Source organism: Scyliorhinus canicula, chromosome 2 (assembly GCF_902713615.1).
Source record: "Scyliorhinus canicula chromosome 2, sScyCan1.1, whole genome shotgun sequence".
Taxonomy (NCBI): domain Eukaryota; kingdom Metazoa; phylum Chordata; class Chondrichthyes; order Carcharhiniformes; family Scyliorhinidae; genus Scyliorhinus; species Scyliorhinus canicula.
In genome coordinates this window covers 284699186-284722359 of record NC_052147.1, presented here as the reverse complement: position 1 = coordinate 284722359, position 23174 = coordinate 284699186, and the positions used below count along the sequence as shown (strand labels likewise).

General features: G+C 48.5%; 1 protein-coding gene and 1 non-coding gene across 3 annotated transcripts in view; both read left to right on the top strand.

Moving 5' to 3' along the window:
- Window positions 1-20048, top strand: part of arpc2 (actin related protein 2/3 complex, subunit 2) — a 60241-nt gene extending 40193 nt beyond the window's left edge. The window contains exons 8-11 of one of the 2 annotated variants that reach the window (XM_038790198.1): window positions 2562-2662; window positions 6084-6184; window positions 12017-12154; window positions 19652-20048. In XM_038790198.1, coding sequence (XP_038646126.1) covers window positions 2562-2662; window positions 6084-6184; window positions 12017-12154; window positions 19652-19676 — 365 coding nt within the window. In that variant the 3' untranslated portion in view covers window positions 19677-20048. The remainder of the gene's footprint in view (window positions 1-2561; window positions 2663-6083; window positions 6185-12016; window positions 12155-19651) is intronic. The other variant, XM_038790199.1, reaches the window with a different exon arrangement.
- Window positions 19352-19465, top strand: LOC119962516. Its single transcript, XR_005459893.1, has one exon. It is a non-coding gene; the product is annotated as a small nucleolar RNA SNORD89 (small nucleolar RNA).
- Window positions 20049-23174: the final 3126 nt, after the last annotated feature.

The window sequence follows — 23174 nt, the reverse complement described above, 5'->3', positions numbered from 1 at the left end:
TTAGATACAGAGTAAAGCTCCCTCTACACTGACCCCATCAAACACTCCCAGGACAGGTCCAGCACGGGGTTAGATACAGAGTAAAGCACCCTCTACACTGTCCCCATCAAACACTCCCAGGACAGGTACAGCACGGGGTTAGATAGAGTAAAGCTCCGTCTACACTGTCTGCATCAAACACTCCCAGGACAGGTACAGCACAGGGTTAGATACAGAGTAAAACTCCCTCGACACTGTCCCCATCAAACACTCCCAGGACAGGTACAGCATGGGGTTAGATACAGAGTAAAGCTCCCTCGACACTGCCCCTATCAAACACTCCCAGGACAGGTACAGCACGGAGTTAGATACAGAATAAAGTTCACTCTACACTGACCCCATCAAACACTCCCAGGACAGGTACAGCATGGGGTTAGATACAGAGTAAAGCTCCCTCTACACTGTCCCCATCAAACACTCCCAGGACAGGTACAGCACAGGGTTAGATACAGAGTAAAACTCCCTCGACACTGTCCCCATCAAACACTCCCAGGACAGGTACAGCATGGGGTTAGATACAGAGTAAAGCTCCCTCGACACTGTCCCCATCAAACACTCCCAGGACAGGTACAGCACGGGGTTAGATACAGAATAAAGTTCACTCTACACTGACCCCATCAAACACTCCCAGGACAGGTACAGCATGGGGTTAGATACAGAGTAAAGCTCCCTCTACACTGACCCCATCAAACACTCCCAGGACAGGTCCAGCATGGGGTTAGATACAGCGTAAAGCTCCCTCTACCCTGTCCCCATCAAACACTCCCAGGACAGGTACGGAGTAAAGCCGACTCTACACTGTCTCCATCAAACACTCCCAGGACAGGTACAGCATGGGGTTAGATACAGAGTAAAGCTCCCTCTACACTGTCCCCATCAAACGTTCCCAGGACAGGTACAGCACGGGGTTAGATACAGAGTAAAGCTCCCTCTACACTGTCCCCATCAAACACTCCCAGGACAGTTACAGCACGGGGTTAGATACAGAGTAAAGTCCCCTCCACACTGTCCATATCAAACACTCCCAGGGCATGTAATGCTCTGCTAGTTAACCTAACAGAGTACTGCAGCTTGATGTATTGGGCTGCTCCAGTTCAGTGGCTCATTTCTCAGTTAACAAAATTTGGCCCTATTTTGGTTGAAAAGAGACCTGTTGCTGAAGCTTTTCATCCTGTACTCATCAGGACGAGCACAAGAATACCAAATTTCAAATAATCACAAGAATTTATACCACAGGAGTAAAGAGTCCTAAGAAACATGCGGCTGGGGTATCGGTGAATCCAGCCCAATATTGTTCCTTAAATAAGGGACCAGAACTGTTCTCGATGTGGTCTCACCAGTACCTTGTACAGTTGCAGCAACATTTCCCAACTCCAACCACCTTGGAATAAGGACCAACATTCCATTTGCCGTCCTGATTACCTGCTGGCTTTGTGTTTCGTGCACAAGTACGCTCACGTCCCTTTGTGTTAATCAATAACATGCAACACTGACTCTCAAACTCCCACTGCCAGTTAATTTACATTGGTTGGCAGTGTGCAGGACCTCCGTCTGCCCTTGGAAAGAATTCCAGTAACAGTACCACAATGCCACCAGTATACTGCTTTTCAATTCCTCCTCTCAAAAGTGAAGAAGTTCACATTTACTGGCATTATGCACTGGCTGCCAAATTCTTACCCACTCAACCTGTCTTTATCCCTTTGAAGACTCTCCACTTCCGCCTGAAGCTTACTGTGTCATCAGCAAATTTAGTGAAGATACATCCAGCCCATTGATCCAAGTCATTGATGCAGATTGAAAAAGGTTGAGGCCCCAGCATTAATCCCTGCGGCACTCAACTAGTTACAGTTTGCCAATCTGAAAACGACCCATTTCCCCCTACTCTGTACTAGCTAACCAGTCCTTTATCCATAGAACATACAGAGCAGAATGAGTCCATTCGGCCCATTGAGTCTGCACCGAAGCACTTAAACCTTCACTTCCACCTTATCCCCGTAACCCAATCACCCCTCCTAACCTTTTTGGTCACTAAGGGCAATTTATCATGGCCAATCCACCTAACCTGCACGTCTTTGGACTGTGGGAGGAAACCGGAGCACCCGGAGGAAATCCACGCAGACACGGGGAGAGCGTGCAGACAGTGACCCCGCGAGGAATCGACCCTGGCACTGTGAAGCCACAGTGCTATCCACTTGTGCTACCGTGCTGCCCTAATGCTAATATGTAGGGACTGACATGTTAATATGTTAGTCCCTACACAGTGCAATTTTATGGCAGTGAAATATCATCTCCCTAAATCGGGCACATATGTTCAATACGGACAAATCATTCAAAACAATTAAACCACATAATATTTTTGCAGCGAGGTGTCATCCCAGAATTGGTTTGAGCTCCTTGTGTTTTTGATATGGGAGCTGGTTTGTGTGCGTGCAGTGTGAGGAGAAAAATAATTGGAAGATGCATCCCATTCCTCTGGTGCTGCTGTGACGAGACTTTGACCGTTTTTGTTTCTCTTTTGCCAGTGCTGTTTCCCCGACACACCAACCCCAACACTCGTGACAATACCATCAACCTGATCCACACCTTCAGGGATTACCTGCATTACCACATCAAATGTTCCAAGGTGAGTCGGCAGACCCGTGTGTTCCAGCGTTCCGTCGCTGCCAAGCGGCAATAAACTCTGAGCTCTCTGCGGACGGGGCAGGAGCTGTCTCATTTGTACCGAGGACCCACTGCTGCTACCGACACTTTTCTTCCCCATGTGGAAGTCGGAATCCTGAACTGGGCACTGGAATGTTCTCAGGTCCTGTATCTTTTTGACTGGATTGCAGGGCTTGGGGTCATGCATTTAGGTAATACATTTTGGAAGGTCTAATACAGGTAGGGAATATACAGTGGATGGTAGAACCCTCAAGAGTATTGACACAGGTCACTGAAAGGGGCAACACAGTGGAGAAGGTAGTCAAGAAGGCAGACAGCATGCTTGCCTTCATTGGCCGGGGCATTGAGTATAAAAATTGGCACGTCGTGTTGCCGCTGTACAAAACCTTAATTAGGCCACACTTGGAGTATAGTGTTCAATTCTGGTCACCACACTACCAGAAGGATGTGGAGGCTTTAGAGAGGGTGCAGAAGAGATTTACCAGGATGTTGCCTGGTAAGGAGGGCATTGGCTATGAGGAGAGGTTGAATAAACTTGTTTTTTTCTCACTGGAACGAAGGAGGGTGAGGGGCGACCTGATCGAGCTCTATAAAATTATGAGGGGCATAGACAGAGTGGATAGTCAGAGACATTTTCCCAGGGTAGAGGTCAATTACTAGGGGGCATAGGTTTAAGGTGCGAGGGGCAAGGTTTAGAGGAGATGTACGAGGCAAGTTTTTTTTTTACACAGGGTGGTGGGTGCCTGGAACTCGCTGCTGGAGGTGATGGTGGAAGCAGGGACGATAGTGACATTTAAGGGGCATCTTGACAAATACATGAATAGGATGGGAATAAAGGGGTACGGACCCCGGAAGTGAAAATGAAAAAATGAAAATCGTTTATTGTCATGAGTAGGCTTCAAATGAAGTTACTGTGAAAAGTCCCTAGTCGCCACATTACGGCGCCTGTTCGGGGAGGCTGTTACGGGAATATATGGTGTGTATATAGTGTAGAAGATTTTAGTTTAGACGGACAGCTCATGGTTGGCGCAGACTTGGAGGGCCGAAGGGCCTGTTCTGTGCTGTACTTTTCTTTGCTCTTTGTCAGTAAAAGGCCTCAGCGCAGTGGTTAGCACTGTCGCTTCACATCTCCAGGGTCCCAGGTTCGATTCCCGGCTTGGGTCACTGTCTGTGTGGAGTCTGCACATTCTCCCCGTGTGTGCGTATGTTTCCTCCGGGTGCTCCCGTTTCCTCCCACAGTCCAAAGATGTGCAGGTTAGGTGGACTGGCAGTGATAAATTGCCCTTGGGTTAGGTGGGGTTACTGGGTTATAGGGGTATGGTGGAGGTGTGGCTTGGGTAGGGTCCTCTTTCCAAGAGCCGGTGCAGACTTGATGGGCCGAATGGCCTCCTTCACTGTAAATTCTATGATTAGTGGGATTAACTGAATAGCTCTTTCAAAGACAAGTATGCTCCTGATGGGACGAATGGCCTCCTGCACTGCATGATTTTACGAAGCCCTTTGTGCCACATGCTTCTCAGACCGTGTTATTGACTTGCTTTGGGGGAGGTGGTTCTGTAATGTTCAATCATGTGCTGGTATCAAGTAATCACTCTCTGTGCATTGGCTTGAGTGGTGAATATCGGTGACGGTTCCACCATCGGTGGCATCAGTGAACCTTGACCTATCACAATATCATGTTGGTTTAAAAGTTATGCAAGCAGTGTAAGCACCCTGTCACACCTTCCTGTCACACTCCTCCTGAGTGTCACACCTTCCTGTCTTAACTCCCCCAGCCCCAACACTCATTTGCCATGAGCCACAGCTAATCAGTCTCTCTACAGTATAAGCCTTAGAACATAGAACATTACAGCGCAGTACAGGCCCTTCGGCCCTCGATGTTGCGCCGACCTGTCAAACCAGTCTAAAGCCCATCTACACTATTCCCTTATCGTCCATATGCCTATCCAATGACCATTTGAATGCGTTTAGTTTTGGCGAGTCCGCTACTGTTGCAGGCAGGGCATTCCATGCCCTTACTACTCTGAGTAAAGAACCTACCTCTGACATCTGTCCTATATCTATCTCCCCTCAATTTAAAGCCATGTCCCCTCGTGCTCGCCACCTCCATCCGCGGGAGAAGGCTCTCACTGTCCACCCTATCTAATCCTCTGATCATCTTGTATGCCTCAATTAAGTTACCTCTTAACCTTCTCTCTAACGAAAACATCCTCAAGTCCTTCAGCCTTTCCTCATAAGATCTTCCCTCCGTACCAGGCAACATTCTTCTAAATCTCCTCTGTACCCTTTCCAATGCTTCCACATCCTTCCTATAATGTGGCGACCAGAACTGCACGCAATACTCCAAATGCGGCCGCACCAGAGTTTTGTACAACTGCAACATGACCTCAGGGCTCCGAAACTCAATTCCTCTACCAATAAAAGCTAACACACCATACACCTTCTTAACAACCCTCTCAACCTAGGTGGCAACTTTCAGGGATCTATGGACATGGACACCGAGATATCTCTGCTCATCCACACTACCAAGACTCTTACCATTACATAGATAGAATTTACAGTGCAGAAGGAGGCCATTCGGCCCATCGAGTCTGCACCAGCTCTTGGAAAGAGCACCCTACCCAAAGTCAACACCTCCACCCTGTCCCCATAACCCAGTAACCCCACCCAACACTAAGGGCAATTTTGGACACACAGGGCAATTTATCATGGCCAATCCACCTAACCTGCACATCTTTGAACTGTGGGAGGAAACCAGAGCACCCGGAGGAAACCCACGCACACACGGGGAGAATATGCAGACTCCGCACAGACAGTGCCCCAAGCCAGAATCGAACCTGGGACCCTGGAGCTGTGAAGCAATTGCGCTATCCACAATGCTACCGTGCTGCCCAGAACTCTGTCTTCCTGTTATTCCTCCCAAAATGAATCACCTCACACTTTTCTGCATTAAACTCCATTTACCATTGTCAGCCCAGCTCTGCAGCTTATCTATGTCCCTCTGTAACTTGTAACATCCTTCTGCACTGTCCACAACTCCACCGACTTTAGTGTCATCTGCAAATTTACTCACCCATCCTTCTAAGCCCTCCTCCAGGTCATTTATAAAAATGACAAACAGCAGCGGCCCCAAAACAGATCCTTGTGGTACACCACTAGTAACTGGACACCAGTCTGAACATTTCCCATCAACCACCACTTTGTCTTCTTACAGCTAGCCAATTTCTGATCCAAACTGCTAAATCACCCTGAATCCCATGCCTCCGTATTTTCTGCAATAGCCTACCGTGGGGAACCTTGATGGACTGTACATATTTCTGAGGTTCAACATTGGACTGGCTTGAGGGCAGCTGATATTTGAGCTGTCTTTATATTGCTCGCAGGCCTATATTCACACTCGCATGAGAGCCAAGACCTCGGACTTCCTGAAGGTTTTGAACCGGGCACGGCCAGAGACTGAGAAGAAAGAGATGAAAACAATGTCGTAAGTACTGGCAGGGAGGAAGGGGCCGGGAATCTTTTTTCCTTTATTCGTTTATGGGATGTGGGGGTTGCGGTCCGGGCCAGCATTTAATACCCATCCCTGAGGGCATTTAAGAGTCAGCCACATTGCTGTGGGTCTGGAGTCACATGTAGACCAGACCGGGTAAGGACGGCAGAATTAGTGACCCAGATGGGTTTTTGCAAAAATCGACAATGGTTTCATATTCTGTCACTAGACTTTTAATTCCAAATTTTTTTATTGAATTCAAATTCCACCATCTGCCCGGGTGGGATTCTAACCCACGTCCCCAGAGCATTACACTGGATCTCTGGATTACTAGCCCAGTGACAATGCCACTACGCCACTGCCTCCCAATCTTTGCCCATTGTGATACCAATCTGTCTGATTCACTGGGTTGAAGCTAGAGATTGTAAAAGAGCCCAACTCTCAACCCTGCATCTCTGGCCAGCCCACACTGGGCCGTCAATGTAGGGTAGAACTGGAGGGTCTTGCTTTGGGAGGGGGTAGATTCTGGAGGGTGGGTGGAGGAATGATCAAGTGAAGGAGCTGACACAAGAAGATCTGAATGGCCTGTTAGAGCTTATTCTGCTGTAAATGAAGCATCACTTGGTGCTTTACAAACCATACTGTATTAAACACTTTGATTAATAGATTAGGTCATTGCTCTCTACTGGAAATGAATTCAGCCCATACAAAACCGTTTCTCGGAACGAATAATATGAAGCAAACATCCTCACTTAACCCCGACCAACAGTAAGGAAATATCAGAGCTCCACATTAAAAGCAGGTGTGATTCAATGTAATAGGAATCGAAAGTAGTTTTTTGATGCCACACAGAGTGAGCACAACTAACCAGCATTTCCGAGGCATGAAGTATTCAACTAGCTGTGGGTCTGGGAAAGCCCAGGCTTTCAGCCCTGACCCTGCTCTGAGGGAGGCCATCGGAGCCTTGGGAATAGCCTCGGTACTCGTGGGATGGATGTCTGAGGGTCAAATACCTATCGATGGAAATTGCTGGGGCTTTGAGAGAAACCTTTGTATCTTCACTGGCTACAGGAGAGGTCCTAGAGGACTGGAGAATAGCCACTGTTGTTCCTTTGTTTAAGTAGGGCAGGAAGGGGGCAGCACGGTGGCGCTGTGGTTAGCATTGCTGCCTCAAGGCGCCGAGGTCCCAGGTTTGTTCCCGGCTCTGGGTCACTGTCCGTGTGGAGTTTGCACAATCTCCCCGTGTCTGTGGGTTTCACAATTACTACGGGGCGTAGGTTTAAGGTGCAAGGGACACGGTTTAAAGGGAGATTTATTTTTTACACAGAGGGTAGTGGGTGCCTGGAACTCGCTGCCGGAGGAGGTGGTGGAAGTGGGGACGATAGTGACATTTAAGGGGCATCTTGACAAATACATGAATAGGATGGGAATAGAGGGATATGGATTCCAGAAGAGTGGGATCACCAACAGCACAGATTTCCTCAACCCATGTCCAAAAAGATCTGTATGTTCACCAAAGCAAGCTTTCAAGGTAAATCTCAAAGAATAAAATGTTTTTATTCCTGCTTCCTATTACCCAATCAGGTGCAAGAGGGGGGAATAGCCAGGAAGCCTGGGTGTGTCAGGAGTGCCTCTATCTTCTCACGCTTCAGTCCCCAGTCAACGGCGTCACCACTCAGCCACAATCAATCCCTGCTCTGCCCAGGGGGCTGTTCAGGATCCTGTGCCGTGTGTGTGCTGCCAGAGGGAGCAATGTGACCCAACAGCTTTAAGTTTCCTTCCCTCCTGTGTCTTTGCACGCAGTCACTCCCATTGGGAATCTCTGGAACTGTTCCACCTGCTTTGCATCCAGAATTTTTGTGCGTTGCATCCTTCTCATTACAAAACATTTTGTGTGGAATTTGAATTCTGCTTTGCATTCTCTCTGTGCAAATGTGTTTGTTGTCAAGCGTGCTCGGTATCTGCATCACCTTTCATGCAGTTCACCCTCTTTCGTGATCCAAACAAGTCCACTGCCTTTTCCAGTTATGCTTTAGCAAATTAAACCCGAAATGGGAGGAAAACTGCAATAACGGCAAGTGTGGTGTGAGATACTTAATTCAGTGTCACATATCGACAGACCCGCCCCCACCACTACTGTACCCCAGTGTTACCCAGCAACAGACCCATCCCCACCAGTACTGTACCCCAGTGTTATACAGTGACAGACCCGTCCCCACCAGTACTGTACCCCAGTGTTATACAGTGACAGACCCATCCCCACCACTACTGTACCCCAGTGTTATACAGCGACAGACCCATCCCCAGCAGTACTGTACCCCAGTGTTATACAGTGATAGACCCATCCCCACCAGTACTGTACCCCAGTGTTATACAGTCACAGACCCGTCCCCACCAGTACTGTACCCCAGTGTTATACAGTGACAGACCCATCCCCACCACTACTGTACCCCAGTGTTATACAGCGACAGACCCATCCCCAGCAGTACTGTACCCCAGTGTTATACAGTGATAGACCCATCCCCACCAGTACTGTACCCCAGTGTTATACAGTGACAGACCTGTCCCCACCAGTACTGTACCCCAGTGTTATACAGTGACAGACCCATCCCCACCAGTACTGTACCCCAGTGTTATACAGTGACAGACACGTCTCCACCAGTACTGTACCCCAGTGTTATACAGTAACAGACCCATCCCCACCAGTACTGTACCCCAGTGTTATACAGTGACAGACACGTCCCCACCAGTACTGTACCCCAGTGTTATACAGTGACAGACACGTCCCCACCAGTGCTGTACCCCAGTGTTATAGAGTGACAGACCCCTCCCCACCAGTATTGTACCCCAGTGTTATACAGCGACAGACCTGTCCCCACCAGTACTGTACCCCAGTGTTATACAGTGACAGACCCCTCCCCACCAGTACTGTACCCCAGTGTTACCCAGCGTCCGACCCGCCCCCGTCAGTGCTGTACCCCAGTGTTATACAGTGACAGACCGTCCCCACCAGTACTGTACCCCAGTGTTATACAGTGACAGGCCCGTCCCCACCAGTACTGTACCCCAGTGTTACAGTAACAGACCCATCCCCACCAGTACTGTACCCCAGTGTTATACAGTGACAGACACGTCCCCACCAGTACTGTACCCCATTGTTATACAGTGACAGACCCGTCCCCACCAGTATTGTATCCCAGTGTTATACAGTGACAGAACCGTCTCCACCAGTACTGTACCCCAGTGTCATAGTGACTGACCCGTCCCCACCAGTACTGTACCCCAGTGTTATACAGTGACAAACCTGTCCCCACCAGTACTGCACTCTACTGTTATACAGTGACAGACACGTCCACACCAGTACTGTACCCCAGTGTTATACAGTGACAGGCCCGTCCACACCAGTACTGTACCCCAGTGTTATACAGTGACAGGCCCGTCCGCACCAGTACTGTACCCCAGTGTTATACAGTGACAGACCCATCCCCACCAGTACTGTACCCCAGTGTTATACAGTGACTGACACGTCCCCACCAGTACTGTATCCCAGTGTTATACAGTGACAGACCCCTCCCCACCAGTACTGTACCCCAGTGTTATACAGTGACAGACCGTCCCCACCAGTACTGTACCCCAGTGTTATACAGTGACAGACCCATCCCCACCAGTACTGTACCCCAGTGTTATACAGTGACTGACACGTCCCCACCAGTACTGTATCCCAGTGTTATACAGTGACAGACCCCTCCCCACCAGTACTGTACCCCAGTGTTATACAGTGACAGACCGTCCCCACCAGTACTGTACCCCAGTGTTATACAGTGACAGGCCCGTCCCCACCAGTACTGTACCCCAGTGTTACAGTCACAGACCCGTCCCCACCAGTACTGTACCCCAGTGTTATACAGTCACAGACCCGTCCCCACTAGTACTGTACCCCAGTGTTATACAGTGATAGACCCGTCCCTACCAGTACTGTACCCCAGTGTTATACAGTCAGACCCATCCCCGCCAGTACTGTACCCCAGTGTTATACAGTGACAGACCCGTCCCCACCAGTACTGTACCCCAGTGTTATACAGTGACAGACCCATCCCCACCACTACTGTACCCCAGTGTTATACAGCGACAGACCCATCCCCAGCAGTACTGTACCCCAGTGTTATACAGTGATAGACCCATCCCCACCAGTACTGTACCCCAGTGTTATACAGTCACAGACCCGTCCCCACCAGTACTGTACCCCAGTGTTATACAGTGACAGACCCATCCCCACCACTACTGTACCCCAGTGTTATACAGCGACAGACCCATCCCCAGCAGTACTGTACCCCAGTGTTATACAGTGATAGACCCATCCCCACCAGTACTGTACCCCAGTGTTATACAGTGACAGACCTGTCCCCACCAGTACTGTACCCCAGTGTTATACAGTGACAGACCCATCCCCACCAGTACTGTACCCCAGTGTTATACAGTGACAGACACGTCTCCACCAGTACTGTACCCCAGTGTTATACAGTAACAGACCCATCCCCACCAGTACTGTACCCCAGTGTTATACAGTGACAGACACGTCCCCACCAGTACTGTACCCCAGTGTTATACAGTGACAGACACGTCCCCACCAGTACTGTACCCCAGTGTTATAGAGTGACAGACCCCTCCCCACCAGTATTGTACCCCAGTGTTATACAGCGACAGACCTGTCCCCACCAGTACTGTACCCCAGTGTTATACAGTGACAGACCCCTCCCCACCAGTACTGTACCCCAGTGTTACCCAGCGTCCGACCCGCCCCCGTCAGTGCTGTACCCCAGTGTTATACAGTGACAGACCGTCCCCACCAGTACTGTACCCCAGTGTTATACAGTGACAGGCCCGTCTCCACCAGTACTGTACCCCAGTGTTACAGTAACAGACCCATCCCCACCAGTACTGTACCCCAGTGTTATACAGTGACAGACACGTCCCCACCAGTACTGTACCCCATTGTTATACAGTGACAGACCCGTCCCCACCAGTATTGTATCCCAGTGTTATACAGTGACAGAACCGTCTCCACCAGTACTGTACCCCAGTGTCATAGTGACTGACCCGTCCCCACCAGTACTGTACCCCAGTGTTATACAGTGACAAACCTGTCCCCACCAGTACTGCACTCTACTGTTATACAGTGACAGACACGTCCACACCAGTACTGTACCCCAGTGTTATACAGTGACAGGCCCGTCCACACCAGTACTGTACCCCAGTGTTATACAGTGACAGGCCCGTCCGCACCAGTACTGTACCCCAGTGTTATACAGTGACAGACCCATCCCCACCAGTACTGTACCCCAGTGTTATACAGTGACAGACCCTTCCCCACCAATACGGTACCCCAGTGTTACAGTGACAGAACCGTCTCCACCAGTACTGTACCCCAGTGTCATAGTGACTGACCCGTCCCCACCAGTACTGTACCCCAGTGTTATACAGTGACAGACCTGTCCCCACCAGTACTGTACCCCAGTGTCATAGTGACTGACCCGTCCCCACCAGTACTGTACCCCAGTGTTATACAGTGACAAACCTGTCCCCACCAGTACTGCACTCTACTGTTATACAGTGACAGACACGTCCACACCAGTACTGTACCCCAGTGTTATACAGTGACAGACCCATCCCCACCAGTACTGTACCCCAGTGTTATACACTGACAGACCGGTCCCCACCAGTACTGTACCCCAGTGTTATACAGTGATAGCATAAGTACATTTTGCACTTATCTCTGCATGTTGCTTTGTGTGTTATGGTGTTTTTTCTGTCTCTCCATTCCGCCAGGTGTTTCCATGGCAGACTCTCTTCTGGCTTTATGCAGCAAGGTGTCTTTGGTGATAGTCCAATAGCTACAGTGTCTGGAGAGTGGACAGACAGTGCAGTGCAGTGCAGGACAGTCAGGTCTTCTGATAGGATACACGCGTGAGTGATGTAGAGAAGCAAGTTGCTCGAGTGGCTGAGTTGCCCTCTGTCCCAGCTGATCGCACTCGCTTTACCAGAAATAAATAATTACAGTAAAACAAAGCCCAAACAGGGCCAGCGTGCCGGGTTTACAGCCTGTTATCCACACTGAGGCTTCACAGGGCCGAATGTCGAGTTTACAGCCTGTGATCCACAGTTAAATTTGTCCCCTGCCATAAACTCGGTCAATGCAGAAGTTGAACTATAAGTGGGTTTGCCCTGGAGCTGGACAGGAGTGAAACTATTCCACAGCAGATAGCTCCCTGCTGGCTGTCCTATTCCACAGCAGATAGCTCCCTGCTGGCTGTCCTATTCCACAGCAGATAGCTCCCTGCTGGCTGTCCTATTCCACAGCAGATAGCTCCCTGCTGGCTGTCCTATTCCATAGCAGATAGCTCCCTGCTGGCTGTCCTATTCCACAGCAGATAGCTCCCTGCTGGCTGTCCTATTCCACAGCAGATAGCTCCCTGCTGGCTGTCCTATTCCACAGCAGATAGCTCCCTGCTGGCTGTCCTATTCCACAGCAGATAGCTCCCTGCTGGCTGTCCTATTCCACAGCAGATAGCTCCCTGCTGGCTGTCCTATTCCACAGCAGATAGCTCCCTGCTGGCTGTCCTATTTCACAGCAGATAGCTCCCTGCTGGCTGTCCTATTCCACAGCAGATAGCTCCCTGCTGGCTGTCCTATTCCACAGCAGATAGCTCCCTGCTGGCTGTCCTATTCCACAGCAGATAGCTCCCTGCTGGCTGTCCTATTCCACAGCAGATAGCTCCCTGCTGGCTGTCCTATTCCACAGCAGATAGCTCCCTGCTGGCTGTCCTATTCCACAGCAGATAGCTCCCTGCTGGCTGTCCTATTCCACAGCAGATAGCTCCCTGCTGGCTGAGGACAGCATGTCCCTATCATAGTGGAATAGTCAGTAGGTATCCACTGGTCTGATATGTGAAGACCGGCCAATTGGTAGAGGGGGAGCCAGTGTCCAGAGTAAAGATAAAGGTCGGGGGGGTGGGGGAGCATATTACAGAATAACTGAAAGTACGAGCTGAATGAAATGCAGACGGGGTTTAATGGAGTGTGCTGCACATCTGTTCCAGGCAGGCTGTGCTCTCCAAGTCCCTAGCTGATTTTGATGTAATGAAATGAAATGAAAATCGCTAATTGTCACAAGTAGGCTTCAATGAAGTTACTGTGAAAAGCCCCTAGTCGCCACATTCCGGCACCTGTCCGGGGAGGCTGGTACGGGAATCGAACTGTGCTGCTGGCCTGCTTGGTCTGCTTTAAAAGCCAGCGATTTAGCCCAGTGAGCTAAACCAGCCCCTCCAATGAGCTAAACCACACAGCCTGAGTCTGTGTACACCATTTCTCTCTCCCCCCCCCCCCCCCCCCCCCCCATTCCCTTACCGTACCTGACTTTGGGGTTTTTGTTTTGTAAAGGGTCTCGGACTGTAATGTCACTGGTCTGTGTGGGTTTGTATTGAGCTGGGCCCACAGTCTCACTCTTCCTGTGCTGCTTGCAGCTACTCCTACCAGGGCACTTGCTGTCCTGTAGTCATCGACACACCATGGGCAGCTGTGGGGATTGGACGGTGTGAGCTCCCAGGCTTTTCACAGGTGACCGGCCACATTCACTTCGTCCGGATCATGAGAGTGGGCTGGCTGTCACTGGCCTCCGCCTTCTGAGCCATTCCCCTAGTCACTGGTTAGGATTTCCCACCTCCTCTGCCGTTCTCGTACATTTGGAAAGGTTGATCCCCCCACAGGTCCCCAGCCAAAGCTGACGGGTTCCCCGTAGGTTGCACGCCTGCCGACTTGAGATCTTGGAATGTGGCCACTGCTACTATCGAACCATGGAAATGTTAAGGTGCAGAAAGAGGCCATTCAGCCACTGTCTCATTTTAATCCCATTTTCCAGCACCTGGCCCCTGGCCTCGGAGGTTCCAGTGCTTCAGATACAGACCCAGGAACCTATTAAATGAGTCGAGCGTTTCAGCCTCTGCCGCCAATTTAGGTGAATTCCAGACGTCCACCACCCTCTGGGTGAAAATGTTTTTCCTCACGTCCCCTCTAATCCCTCTCCCCGTCACCTTAAATCTGTGCCCTCAGTAATTGGTCCCTCAGCTCGGGGAAGCAAGTCCTTCCTGTCTACCCTGTCTCGGCCCCCCATCGTTTTGTGAACATCAATTAGATCACCCCCTCAGCCTCCCCTATTCTAAGGAAAACAATCCCAGCCTCCTATCCAATCGCTCCTCATGGCTGCAATTTCCAAGCCCAGGCTACATTCTTGTAAGTCTCCTCTGCCCTCCCTCCAGAGCAACTATGTCCTTGTTGGTGACCAGACCCGTACCCAAAGCTCCACCTGCGACCTAATCAGCGTTTTAGACATTTCCAGCACTGCATCCCTGCTTTTGTATCCAATACCTTGCCCAATGAAGGAACGCACTCCATATGCTTCCCTTCCCACCTTGTCCACCTATCCCGCCACCTCCAGGGACCTGCGGACACGCACTCCAAGGTCTCTCACTTCCTCAACCCCTCTCAATATCTCACTGGTTATTGTGTATTCTCTTGCTTTGTTTACCCTCCAAATTCATTCCCTCAATTTTCCCAGATTGAATCCTGTTTTGGGCCAGGGTTTAGAGAACCCCAAAGTGTATCATGGCGTTCACCTGACCCACAACTTTAATAGATTGTGGTATGGGGAGCACACGGCCCACTCTACAGGTGTGGTACAGCAGAAATGGAAAAGTAATTTTTAAAGCAAAACAATGTTTATTCTATGAACTCAAGTTAACCTTTTTAAAACATCCAGTGAACATCTTAGCAACCATCAATTCAAATACAACCCCCAAAGAATACAACACTTAAGTAATCCTTTAAGCTTTCCTTTTAACACCCATAAGACTTAAAACACCTTTTCCCAGAAGCACATCAGGTTAAAGTCACTACTGTTAGTTTTAAATCACCAGGATCAATTTACAGTCTTTAGATTACAGAGAGAGACTCTAATACACGTTCTGGCTGACTGCAGCTATCCAGCTCTGAAAACGAAACTGAAACACATCCTGCAGCAAACAGCCTAAAACAAAAGTAAAAAGCTGACAGACAGCTCCACCCCCCTCTCTGACATCACTGCAGTAATAAGCATCCATTTCTTAAAGGTACTCTCACATGACACCTCCCCCAAAGAAAAAAACATAAACATTCAACTTCAAGATGGTTTCATTTTTCACCTTTTCACCATCCTTTAAGAAATGCACACAGTAAATATGCTTTATTGTTTCAAAAAACAACACACGCAAACAGGTATAATAATATAGTCCATTTTTCTTTCTGCGTCCAACTGGAATCTTTCTCGATTGACAGTCTCTTTGAACAAGAAGGTCTCTGCACGATCCATCCATTTCTCTATGCCTCGGCATTTGTCTTTAAAGTCAGATACTTAAGTTCAATCTGATCACAGAGTCCGTTATAATTCTCCAACACAGGAGCATTGGTTATCACAGTTTTCAGGCAGTCAAATGCCTGTTGAAACTCCGCTGTCCATTGAAATTTTCGACGTTTTTCAGCAAGTCCATCAGTGGAGCAATCACGTTACAAAACTTTTGCACAAATGTTCAATCAAACCCACTCATGCCAAGAAATCGCATTATTTCCCTTTGTCTCAAGGGTATTGAAAACTCCTCAATAACTGTTAGTTTCACATCCCGTGTGACCATGCGGCCCTGTCCGATTGTACGGCCAAGGAAAGTGACCTGGGCTTTTCCAAACTTTTCATCCGCCTGCATATGTAAAGGTCTCCATTTTCTCATCAAGACATCACTTTTACGGTAATAAACTCTGGTATCCACTGAGATTCCTCTTCCGTATATGCTTTCTGATGCATCCATTTTATTTCAACATCTTTCTGTTGTAACTCCGCCAATTTTCCTGAACTAAAAATATCCGCCTCATCCTCCACCTGTTCTTGTTCTTTTTCAACCATCTGATCAAAAATCGATTCTGATAATTGCACTTAAACTTCATCTTCACTCTTCGATTTCTCCTTTTGTCTTAACCTGTGACTTTGCGACCTTGTTATTACACAATCCAGGAAAATCCCAGGATATTCGTCCTTCAACACTATAGTTGGCTGATTTTGCACTGGCTTATCATCCACAGTAGGCATCACTCCCACCTGCGATCCAGCTATATAATTACCCAAGATAAACTGTAGTCCCAGACAAGATAGCTTCTCTATTACTCCTACTACCACTTCACCAGTCTTCACTGGACTTTACAACCTTGCCTTATATAATAGAACACTACTCCTCTCGTCCTGAATTCCACATATTACCACTTTTTCTGGCAACATTCTTCCCAAACTACATAATTCCTCATCTCTTAACATTAAAGATTGACTAGCTCCCGTATCTCTTAAAATTGTGACTTCTATACCTGCTCCCCCTGATACACATGAGTAAACTTTGCCCACACAAGTAAATTCAAGAGATCTGGCACCTTCTTATCAATCACCTCTTGATCAGGCTGTACAATCTTTTGCACCTCCTTCGCTTCCCTTGAGCTTTCCTTTACCACTTTAACAAACCCCACTGTCTTATCCTGTTTTACCACATCAGCCTTTCCAGTGCTTTTCTTAAACCACCAACACTGACTTTACATGGCCTAGTTTATTACAGTGAAAACATTTGAAACTTTTCATTTCTTTTCCACCTTCATGGATTTCTTTTTTAATCTGAGGCACACACTCCTTATTATCTCCCATCAGATCACCTTTACCTTTACCACTTGAGTATTTCTCATGTCCCCAGTTTCTATCCCTCACAGGCTGAAACTGATGTCGGAAACCAAGCTTTGATTTATGAACTAATTCATAATCATCTGCCATTTCTGCTGCTAATCTCGCAGTTTTAACCCTCTGCTCTTCCACATGAATTCTCACTACATCAGAAATTGAATTTTTAAATTCCTCCAGAAATATAATTTCTCTGAGAGCTTCATACGTTTGGTCTATTTTCAAAGCCCTTATCCATCTATCAAAATTACTCTGTTTGAGCCTTTCAAACTCTGTGTCTGACCAGGTTCTTTCCTTAAATTTCTGAACCTAGTGCTTCAGGCAGTACTTCGTATGCACCTAAGATGGATTTTTTCACCTCCTCATGCGTCTCAGATACCTCCTCCGATGGTGATGCAAACACTTCACTAGCCCTACCTACCAGCTTTGTTTGAATCAGTAATACCCACATGTCCTGTGGCCATTTCATTTGTTTAGCTATCTTCTTAAATGAAATGAAAAAGGCTTCTACCTCCTTCTCGTCAAACCTTGGCAATGCTTGGACATATTTAAATAAATTCCCACCGAGCCTTCGACTTTGACGCTCTTTCTCACTATACCCATCACTGTCATCCAACTATAAGTTTCCCTTCACATCTGCCAATTTTAACTGACTCATGTTTCATGGCCATTTTCTGAAGTTCAAACTCTCTCTCTTTATCTTTTTCCCTGTATACTCTCTTGCATTCAAGCTGTTTAATTCTTTCTCATGTTTCAATTGTTTCGTTTGTTTAATTTGCAACTGAATTTTTGCTATTTCCCATGAGTCAAACTGTATCTGAGGCAACTTTAAATGCTTAGCCACTGCCATAATTACCTCATCTTTTTGCATTTTGTCAGGCAATGTTTTTGCCAAATCTAACAGTCTGGTTTTAGGCTCTGTCCATAAGTTACTGCGTGTGACCGTCTCCACCAGCAAAAACTTCTGAGCCTCTGAAAAAGCCATTGCCCACAACACGCTCCCCACTGAAACTAGAATACCACACCTGAAAAGCAACCACAATATGCTCACCCCTCACTGTCTTTAAGTTCACTAAGCCAACCCAATAGATAGACTTTTATCCCAGACGAGCCCCCAATTTGTTATGGGCCAAGGTTTAGAGAACCCCAAAATTTATCATGGCGTTCACCTGACCCACAATTTTTAATAGATTGTGGTATGGGGAGCACACGGCCCACTCTATAGGTGTGGTACAGCAGAAACGGAAATGTATTTTTTTGAAGCAAAACAACGTTTATTCTTTGAACTCAAGTTAACCTTTCTAAAACATAGTGAATATCTTAGCAACCATTAATTCAAATACAACCCCCAAAGAATACAACACTAAGTAATCTTTTAAGCTTTCCTTTTAACATAAGACTAAAAGCACCTTTTACCAGAAGCACATTAGGTTAAAGTCACTACTGTTAATAGTTTTAAATCACCAGGATCGATTTACAGTCTTTAGATTACAGAGAGAGACTCTAATACACCTTCTGGCTGTGACTGCGACTATCCAGCTCTGAAAATGAAACTAAAACACACGCTGCAGCAAACAGCCTAAAACGAAAGTAAAAAGCTGACAGACAGCCCAGCTCCACCCCCTCTCTGACATCACTGCAGTAATAAACACCCATTTCTTTAACATACTCTCACATGACAATCCCATTTAACCTCCCTCAGCCAAACCATGGATATCATTCTGGAGTCGGCAGCTATCCTCGTCACTGTCAACTACAGGGCCGATTTCTCGGGCATCTGCAAATTTCCCAATCACGCCTCCCGCATGAAGTCTTTTAATACATGCAACAAACAGTGAGACCCCAACACTGAGCCCTGTGGAACACCACGGAAAGGGTTTCTCATTCTCTCCTGGTGTGTGCAGCCAGCTGTTTGGAGTCAGAAATAAGAGTTGAGACTCTGGTTTCCCCTACCCACACCGATCCTGATGTACGTGTTTGGGCTGGGGGGGGGGGGGGGGGGGGGGGGTGTTTGGGCTGGGGGTCACAGACTCCCCACATTACCTCACTATTCAGCTCCAGTAGAATTTCTTATCACGATCAGTGGCTCTTGTCCTCCGCTCACCTTTTGCTTTAGGTAATGTCACACGTCCTCTTTGTTTTGCATGCGGTGGATATGGACGAGGAAATACGTTTGGCTCCTGAATCCAACGATTATCCCTTCCTGATTTTCCTGGGGAAACCCCTGCGTCCGTACAGACTTTATCACATCCTCTGAACATCCATTCGCTTCCCACAGGCGCACTGTATATTCCCAGACCCCCCCCCCCCCCGGTTGCTGGGCTGGGAGGTGTTTAGAGTTGGTGGCCGGGAGTCTTGCCGATGTGCTGGAGGAATGATGACAGTAAAAGGCCGAATTGCAGTGTTGTTGCCAACAGTTTGTTCTCCGTGCGCAGCACAATGACAAATCTCCTTGAAGCGACAATTAGTCTGACCTCTTGCACAGCACAGGCAACAGCGCAGTGGACTCTCCCGTAACATTCTGAAATTTGGGGCCCGGGTTGGCGGGCTGGTCAGATCATGGATTTGGAAATGGGGGGGGGTGAGGTTTGGGGGTGGGGGGGGGAGCGAGTCCGGAGGGGAGCTGGTATCCTTAACTTCTTCTGATTGTCCCGTTTTGTCCACAGGGGTAAGACCTTTTCAGCTCGGTAAGAATCCTTCGGCCCCGCTGAGTCTGAAGACGATGATGGTACTTGCACAGATTTCCAGCACGGCACGGGGGGCCCTGAGTGCGATCCTGGATTTTGTTGTCTTTATCTGATTGAGGGTGATTCTCGACTGCGCTTTGCTTATAGGGGGCTTCCTGTCACCTTGTGGTGCCTGACAGGACTTGTTTAATCATTAAAAAAACATTCCATCTTTTAGCCGCTCCCCTTATCTGTTCATTAATATTTTGCTGTTGCTTTCCGTGGCCATTAACACTGAATACGATATGTGATGCTCTGACCCAGCCAGTACTCTGAAACAAGATGAGTGGCAGGAACTGTAAGCACTTCCAAAAAGAATAAATCTTTTATATATCACAGCTGCCCATCTGACATTCATTTCAGTTTTGTTTTATTGTATGTGTAGATATTTGAACATACAAGGTTGCAACATCGAATGGTGGCACAGTGGTTAGCACTGCTGCATCACTGCGCAAGGGACCCGGGTTCTATTCCGGCTTCTGGTGACTGTCTGTGGGGAGTTGGCACTTCCTCTCCGTGTGTGCGTGGGTTTCCTCCGGGTGCTCCGGTTTCCACCCACAGTCCAGTGATGTACAGGTTAGGTGGATTGGCCATGATAAATTTCCCATTTGTCCAAAAGATTAGGTGGGGTTACAGGAACCGGGTGGAGGCATAGGTTTAAATTGGGTGCTCTTTCCAAGGGCCGGTGCGTACTTGAATGGCCTCCTTATGCACTGTAAATTCTGTGATTCAGGTACCATCAAGTCAGCATCAAACACTCCCAGGACAGGTACAGCACGGGGTTAGATACAGAGTAAAGCTCCCTCTACACTGTCCCCATCAAACACTCCCAGGACAGGTACAGCACGGGGTTAGATACAGAGTAAAGCTCCCTCTACACTGTCCCCATCAAACACTCCCAGGACAGGTACAGCACGAGGTTAGATACAGAGTAAAGCTCCCTCTACACTGTCCCCATCAGACACTCCCAGGGCAGGTACAGCACGGGGTTAGATACAGAGTAAAGCTCCCTCTACACTGTCCCCATCAGACACTCCCAGGACAGGTACAGCACGGGGTTAGATACAGAGTAAAGCTCCCTCTACACTGTCCCCATCAAACCCTCCCAGGACAGGTACAGCACGGGGTTAGATACAGAGTAAAGCTCCCTCTACACTGTCCCCATCAAACCCTCCCAGGACAGGTACAGCACGGAGTTAGATACAGAGTAAAGCTCCCTCTGCACTGTCCCCATCAAACTGCGCACTCTCACAGGGTTTATGCTATTTGAAGGAGCTGGAGGGAGGATAATAGAATGCTGAATTGCAGTGTCATCTCCAACTGTTCACAATGTGCTAAACATCTTGAAGTCACAGTTACTGTGACGTATCACAGCACAAGCCACAGAAGTGAGGGCTGCTCTGATTCCCTATCCGTTTGACACTGACTGAGTGGTCAATGATATGCATCCTAACCCTGTCTTATAGTCTGGTGAAAACGAAGGACTCAAATCATCCCTAATAACAACGGCAAAAAACAGTATGAAGACTGAAGAGGGGGGGAGGAATTTCTTGAATATATATAAGAGAACTATATTTTTAAATAATCATTAAAATCTTTGTCACAAATATGCTTACATTGACACTACAATGAAGTTGCTGAAATCCCCCAGCCGCCTATGTTAATCTATTGAAGGTATATCCGGAAAATGCAAAAGCAGGAAAGTCAATAAAATAAAACAACCATATCAAACAATCCATAAAAATCGTTATTGTCACAAGTAGGCTTTCATTAACACTGCAGACGTTACTGTGAAAATCATCTCGTCGCCACATTCTGGCACCTGTTCGGCTACACAGAGGGAGAATTCAGAATGTCCAATTCACCTAACAGTACATTTTTCGGGACTTGGAAAAACCGGAGCACCCGTAGGAAACCCACACAGACACTGGGAGAATGTGCAGACTCCGCACAGACAGTGACCCAAGTGGGAATCAAACCTGTGTCCCCAGTGCTGTGAAGCAGCAGTGCTAGCCACTGTGCTACTGTGCCGCCCTGTGGAGTAGCAGTGCATGTGGCACTATGGCAATCTTTCACAGCAGGAACCCCCCCATATATAGATATATATTTGAGTACATCAGCCACAGCCCCAACAAATGTTTAAACAAAAATAGAAAAGAAAAAACTCTGAGTCAGGTTGGGTGTCCCTTGGGGGTTTTCACTCTTCGTCCAAGTCAGCAGGGCACGGTTTTGATGCGACCATCAATTCACTCAAGACACGAGTAAAAGTAAACTCTGGCTTTAATCGACTTACAACTGAGCCTGCCTGCGACCAGAAGAACTGAGGGCTGGCTCACAATACCGCAGCACTTTATACTTCCGGTAGTGGGAGGAGCCAAGGGTGGAGCCCTGTACAGGCTCCTCATCTCCCCCTATGGGCAGAGCCGTGCAAAGGCTCACAGATGGAGCCCACAGGGACAGTCATGCACACTGAATTATACATATTATACATTCACATTCACCCCCTGTAAAAAAAATCAAGTCCGGCGGGGGTGACGGGTCTACAGATTGAGCCGGTCCAGTGCCCGAATCGTCCGATGGGATCGGCGGAGCACCGGGGTTGCAGCCGCTTCGGGTGGCTGTGTGCCGATGTCCAGTGTGAATCTGAGGATGGACTCCGGGGGGGTTTGTTCGGAGCTTCGTTCCTGACCGGTGTGATGGGCGAAAGGGGGCGCAGTAAACCTGTAGGTGCAGGGTGTGGGGGGGTCGGGTGGGGTGTAGTGTGAGGGGTACCTCGGCGGTGGTGGTGGTGGATCCTGCAGGCGCCAGGTCCTGGAGGGAAACGGTGTCCTGCCAGCCATCGGGGTATTCAATAAATGCGTAGTGGGGGTTTGAGTGTAGTAGTAGTACCCTCTCTACCAGTGGGTCTGTTTTATGTGTCCGGACATGCTTCCGGAGGAGAACCGGGCCCGGTGTCCTCAACCAAGATGGGAGCGAAGCCCCCGTGGTAGTGCCCCTAGAGAAAACAAATAATCGCTCGTGAGGAGTCTGATTAGTGGCCGTACACAGGAGGGACCTAATTGCATGGAGCGCGTCGGGGAGGACCTCCTGCCAGTGGGAGGTTGGGTGATTCCTGGACCGGAGGGTCAGTAGGACGGTCTTCCAGACCGTTGCGTTCTCCCTCTCCACCTGCCCGTTCCCCCTGGTGTTGTAGCTGGTAGTCCTGTTCGAGGCGATGCCCTTGTCGAGCAGGTACTGACGCAGCTCGTCACTCATGAATGACTAACCCCTGTCGCTGTGGACATAGTTAGGGAAACCGAACAGAGTGAAGACACTGTGCAGAGCTCTGATGACTGTATGGGAGGTCATATCGGGGCACGGGTTAGCAAAGGGGAAGCGGGAGAATTTGTCTATGATGTTGAGGAATGTGCCGTGGGACAGGGCATCTGGGGGCTCGTTGAGCTTCCCCGGACGGTATATGATA